At 44.2% G+C, this 6,000-nt stretch overlaps 1 protein-coding gene across 1 annotated transcript in view; it reads right to left on the bottom strand.

The window, feature by feature from the left end:
- The window catches only part of LOC134098386 (regulator of G-protein signaling 6-like), an 89,836-nt gene that overhangs the window by 19,839 nt on the left and 63,997 nt on the right, over positions 1–6,000 (bottom strand). The window contains exons 3-4 of the mRNA XM_062551417.1: positions 1,302–1,398; positions 106–156 (exon numbers count right to left, since the gene is read on the bottom strand). Of these exons, the coding sequence (XP_062407401.1) occupies positions 106–156; positions 1,302–1,398 (148 nt within the window). The remainder of the gene's footprint in view (positions 1–105; positions 157–1,301; positions 1,399–6,000) is intronic.

Here is a 6,000-nt window from a genome sequence, read left to right as displayed (position 1 = left end):
GTTTGTGTTGGCTGTGCACACTTGACTAAATTGGATAATGGAACGTGATAATGGAGGCCTTGTTACACTGGTCTCGACAGACGTGCTTACTAAAACACCACCAACCTGGATCATCGATGTTGAGGTTCTTCATCAGCCACTGCACAATGTCTGCACCTAACACAGATGAGAGAGAGAGAGAGGGGGGGGGGGGGGGGGGGGTTGTGCATTTATTCAGAGAATGATAGAGATTGCAATTGGAAGTTTTAGTGTGTTAATTTAATTCTGTGGAATACAAAGCCCGCGAGTAATTCATGTACGCATTCAAGCCTCCCTCCTAAGGTAATGTGTGTGTGTGTGTGTGTGTGTGTGTGTGTGTTTGTGTGTGTGCGTGTGTGTGTGCAAAAGTGCGTGCGTGTGTGTGTGTGCATGTGCACAAAACTGTAAGTGTGTGTGTGTGTGTGTGTGTAAAAGTGTAAGAGTGCGTGTGTGTACGTGTATGCGTATGAGCATGTTTGTGTGTGTGTGTGTGTGTGTTGCTAACATTAAAGGCAACGAGTCTCTCCCTACAAAAGCTCAGGCCTTACATCAAGGAAAGCTCTTTTTAATTCCACATCATTCCTTAGCTCCCGGGTGCTGGCGGCCATTCACTGAGTGTCCTGCACTGTAGTAATTGCGTTTATTGATATGCATCGCCGGTGGCACAACCAGCAGTGCTGTTACACCACCGGGCCATATGAATATTAATAATAACAGCACTTCCCGCGTCATTTATTTATTTATTTATTCATTTATTTATTTATTTTCGCATAGCGGAGGCATCTGGGACCAGGGGTTGGCGCAGTTGCCGATCCATCATCGCGGGCACAAACACTTAACACTGTAAATGTCTAGTCGGTTTTCTCTCCTCCATCTTCAACAGTCCCACAGTCGCTGTCTGGGAACGTTCTTGGGTGTGTGGTGAATTGAGCCTGTGTTCGGAATAATCCTCTAAAGACTCAGGCTTCACTGTACGGACACTATGGGGGTTGGCAAATGGCAGACTTTTCTTGGTCTTGCATCATGCATTTAGTGTGTGATTTTGAAAAGTTGCGTTTTAAAGATACACTGTAGCCTACTCTCCCAGAGAAACAGGGTTATTATTGGTTGGACAAAACATCCAATGCTCTTCCTGCCAATAATCCATGAGGGTTCTCTGAGATTTCTTCACTGTGCCACCCAGTGCAGTCATCTTATTGTTTTGACCGAATAAAATTATGTTGAACATAACATGAACATATAGATACGATGACATAACTCGAGTCGATTCTAGGCAGACCTACCTGTGACAACGCTGGGGATCTTGGACAGGAAGCTCTTGACGGTTCTGATAGGCACTCCCTCTGTCTCATCTTGTATCCTGGTGACGATGTCCTCGATCTGTAGGAACAATGAAGAACATAGAACATGAACATAGAACAAGAGGTCTGTGTTTAGTTGAGATTGCGTTGCGATTTTCTGCATTTGGGGTGGTGGTGGTCTGAGATGTGTGTTCACTTCTCGCTTGCATACACATAGAGCAAACTACCTTAACGGTTGAGTTGTAGCCTATACACTCTTAACCAATGTTAGTGCTGCTTACTGACTATCCGGATGCAGGGATCTGGGCTCCCAAATGGCTTTCTTTGCACGCCATAAAGGCATGAGGTGACTGTTGCCTGTTGACTGTTGATAACAGCCTTTGAGGTGTCCTGTTATATGAAAATAATGGACTCGGGTAGAGTTCTTGGCCTTTCCCCTCGCCCATTAATCCAGCATAACAGGACACCTCGGCTCCCGCTATCCCTACTTACGATACGTACGTTATATAACATACAAGCTGAATAGCACACAAGCTGCAATGCACCTTAGATGGGACCTTAGTTAGCAATTAATACTAGATCAATCGGTACAGTACAGAAAATGCGAGTGGAGAAGTTTTAACTACTCAAAATGTAATCGAAGGGGAAAGGGGTAGAAAAAGGAGGTAGAGGGGTACTTCAAGTATGTTCCTGTTAGTAGTTCACTGAAGGTCACTCCGGATAAGAGCATCCGCTAAGTGACAGTTAATGTCAAATATTAATGAAAATGTAATGTAATGTAATGTAATGTAAAATTAATGAAACTGATTTGTTTGATCATAGATGTTGAAGAAACCTATTTGTGGCTGGTTACTTTGCAAACAAACATTTATGACTTGAGTGAATCAGTCAATCTCCAAAGGCACTTCCGATGAAATCATCAATCATCAGATCATTAACGAAGACCTCTGATGTCATCTGGCCTTCGGGCACGTATAGCCTAACATCGGCGTTACATATCTCATCGACGCGCCGATACTGTTAGTTCAATAGCATACACCCACATATCTGACAACTCATAATTCCTCTGTGCATTTGCTACCCATGTGATAGCGGAAAATGCTAAAGAGAACACCACTCAGAGGTTATAAACAGCATTGAGGGGAATGGAAAATGCCCCGTGCCTATCGGAAGAGAGTGGGTGTATGTATTTGTGTGTGCGTCGTGGGAGGAGACGAGATGACAGTGGCATTTTGTGCCATGTTTAGATCGGAGCTGGCTCCCAGCTGACTGATGCTTTTTTATTTTCTTTCTTCTGCATCGCATGTGGGAAGTGAGACCCATGTTGCTCTGGAGATCTGCCCAGCTATATATAAACCCCAATCAAAGTCGCCCCTATACCAGAGTGCGAATGAGAGAGGAATGAGAGAAAATGGATGAAAGGCAACCAAATGAGGCCACTACAGCTCGCAGTGAGCGCAGAGAGCACACGCACAGCTATCATCTTTAAAATCCTCAGATATCCTCATCACAGGAATGACATGAGAAGTCAGGATGTTGACGAGATGACAGAAATAAATGAAGGCTTTATTTCACGTCGTGAAATCATATCTCACGAATTAAATAAATCAAATCAAAGGGGTGAATAAAGACAAAAACACACACAGGTACTGTAGGTACTTCATTTGAAACACACTCTGTTGTCACACACACACACACACACACACACACACACACACACACACACACAGCTTCTCTTAACTTCATTCGCCTGACTCAGTTCAGAGGACATCTTCGCCTTGCTTCCATAAAAGTGACATGATCACTCACCCATGAAAGCATTGCGCTATCTAGCACATAAAAAAATACAGCACTCAAGAACGCTGCCCCCACCACAGGTCGATGGCCACGTTAGCCCCATGTTTTTGACAGATATATGCTTTTAATACGGTCTGCTACAGTATGTGCACCCGGGCCTTGCAGTGCCGGGTACCAGTGTATGTGCTTTCCGAGGACCAAAAGGCCCAGGGAGAGACTGAGAGAGAGAGAGAGAGAGAGAGAGAAAGGAGGGCCCTGACGCCGGGCTCAACGTCCCAATCGATACAGATAAAAACGCGCGGCAACCGCTAGAAGTGAGATAGAAGGTAACGACGTCCCGTGTCTCTGCGGGGGGTTCCCAGGGGAGGGAGTTTCCAGTCAGCTCCGAGGCAGTCGGCGGAGAGGGGCCGCCGCCACCGGGAGATGGGTCGAAGCCGGGCCTGCTCGCTTTGCAGAGAGGGGAAACCACAAGAGCTTCTGATGGAGCATATAATGGGTGAGAGCCCTCAGCACAGACCATGCCGTTGCACCATCACCGTTACTCTCCTCTTTGTATTTATTGCATAAAGATGCATGGATTATGACCATATGGTTGCGCTCTCACCCCCAGTTTTCCCAGCCTCATCATACACCCTGGGCTGATAGTGGTATTAGTAGTGATAATCATCTCCCCATGGAAAAACAAAAACAGATTGTTTTTTTTTTTTTTTCTCACGCTGTACCTCCCCGGTGATGGCATAAGTGCATGGATCAGTGCATTTTAATGAGAACGCTGCTAGATCTAATCGAATCACTCTCAGTCAGGACGCCTCCCGGCAACGTCTTTCGCCACGCTGCAATTCCACGGCCGTTTGCACCCTCGCACATCAGGAAAATAGCCACACTGGGTGGAGCAGTCGTGTTAAAGAATAATATCACATTTTTTACCCTCTGGCTACTGCTTGAGGCTATACATTAAACATTGATTTTATGTAGCAGACGCTGCCAGTTAAAGCGACATGCGATGGCAACAAATTGATTATTCTATACTGGCAGCAAGGTGCACCAGAGGAGATCATTAAAGTGCAACATTGCAGGTTAATGTGGTGAACTGCCAACAAAGGTGACGTTATCGTAGTAGTCAACAGAAGTGGCGTTATCGTAATAGTTTATCCATCAGTTGGCTTGTCGCCTGCTCATAAATCATCTTTTTCTTTGGGTTAGTCTTACTGTAAAACATGTTCTGCTCCACTGTCAATTTCAGATGTACACAGGAGAGGTGTTAAATGTCTAATGTTCTATATAGGCAGGGGAATTCCCACCAGCAACCAATCAACATCAAAGCCTATTTAGCATCAAAACCAAAATCACCAACAAAGGAACCTTTGTGGACAAAAAACATCACCAGCAGAGTAGCCTTTGAGAGGATTTGACTGCGGTTATCAAACAGGTAAAGAGCAGAAGGGTACTTTGAGAGTGCAGAGCCCCATTTTTCAATGTTAAAGAAATAAAGTAAAACAAAATTAAATAATAAAACCAAATCCTAGACCTGCTGCTTGATCCAGATCCTCTTCAAAATTGAATGAGTTCCACCTTGGTCTTTGTTTCACCTCTCCACCAAGTTTAATAAAACTGTCCTTGTAGTTTTTTTTTCCTGCTGATAGACAGACAAGCAAACAAGTGAACGGTAAAGACAAAAAACGTAAGCTCTTTGAAGCTAATAATAATTGGCGGCATGAGAAATGGTATTGCTCCTTCCTGATCATTCAATGTATAATCAAAGCAATTAATGACTATAAGTTCCTCAGTCAAATAGCCAATGTCTCTCATATGTCAACATCTCTGAGTGAACTCTAAGGCAGGGGCCAGGCTTGTTTACCCATAAATATGCCAGTCATCGGAGCAAACTGAGGTGTGAGCCACAGACAAGGTCAAAGAGGTGGCCAGAAAAAGCATCGAGAATCCTGCAATTACAGAGATAAGACCGCAAGGGCAAATGGCTGTCTGGGAAATAGAACGGAATAAACATCACATTCTCATTACTGGGCCCACTCAGTCCTCTTCCCCAAGGTAAGCTTCGGCCCGATCGATGATTTCCAGACCGGATGTGAGCAAGGTGTGGCTGTAATCCGCCAGCTCTGCGCTCTGCTGTTCATGCCTGCAGGACATGCAACCCATATGCCTAGAATGAGCAACCGCGGCACCAATCAATAAATAGATGCTTCCAATAAGCTGAGCTCTTTACTCTTGCAAAGAGTGATAAATATTTGAACGATGCGGTGGGAGCAACTGAGTTGTATTATTGCAGGAGACAACTTTCTCGTCTCGTTTTACAGTGTTCTGGAAAGAGACGGTTTCATTACATATCTTTGGGGGGAAATTATCCAACAAAAAGGACCTTTTCACAGGATGTTTTGGACAGATTATCGGAAACTGCTCTCTTCAAACTCTTGCCACTCTTGTGTAATTTCTTCCCTTTTTCATTTTACCCTCCATGCATTTGCCACAGATAAAAATCAAAAACTGTGCCCCAAAACCTAATTTCAAGCTCATGTTCAAATTATATGAATGAAATATCATTACCATTCTAAACACGGCGTTCATGTAGCCCCGAACAGAAGATGTATTGCCAACAAATTACTGGAAGAGACACGCTGCCATAAATGTCAACCATTTAATACAGATGCTGCTGGCATTTCAATTAGGTGCTTCAAGATGGCCATTACAGTGCTATTCATAACTCATAGTATTCTTTTCAGAGAGAAGGACAAATGCTGATTCTTCTCAAGCAAGACACTCATCACTGAGCCACACATTTTCAAGATGGTGTCCAATCTTGTCATGTCTGAAGTCTTTGCAATGTGTAATCACACATGCGCACACACACACACACACACACACACAC

Source organism: Sardina pilchardus, chromosome 12 (genome assembly GCF_963854185.1).
Source record: "Sardina pilchardus chromosome 12, fSarPil1.1, whole genome shotgun sequence".
Lineage (NCBI taxonomy): Eukaryota > Metazoa > Chordata > Actinopteri > Clupeiformes > Clupeidae > Sardina > Sardina pilchardus.
This window is presented reverse-complemented; position numbering and strand designations above follow the sequence as displayed.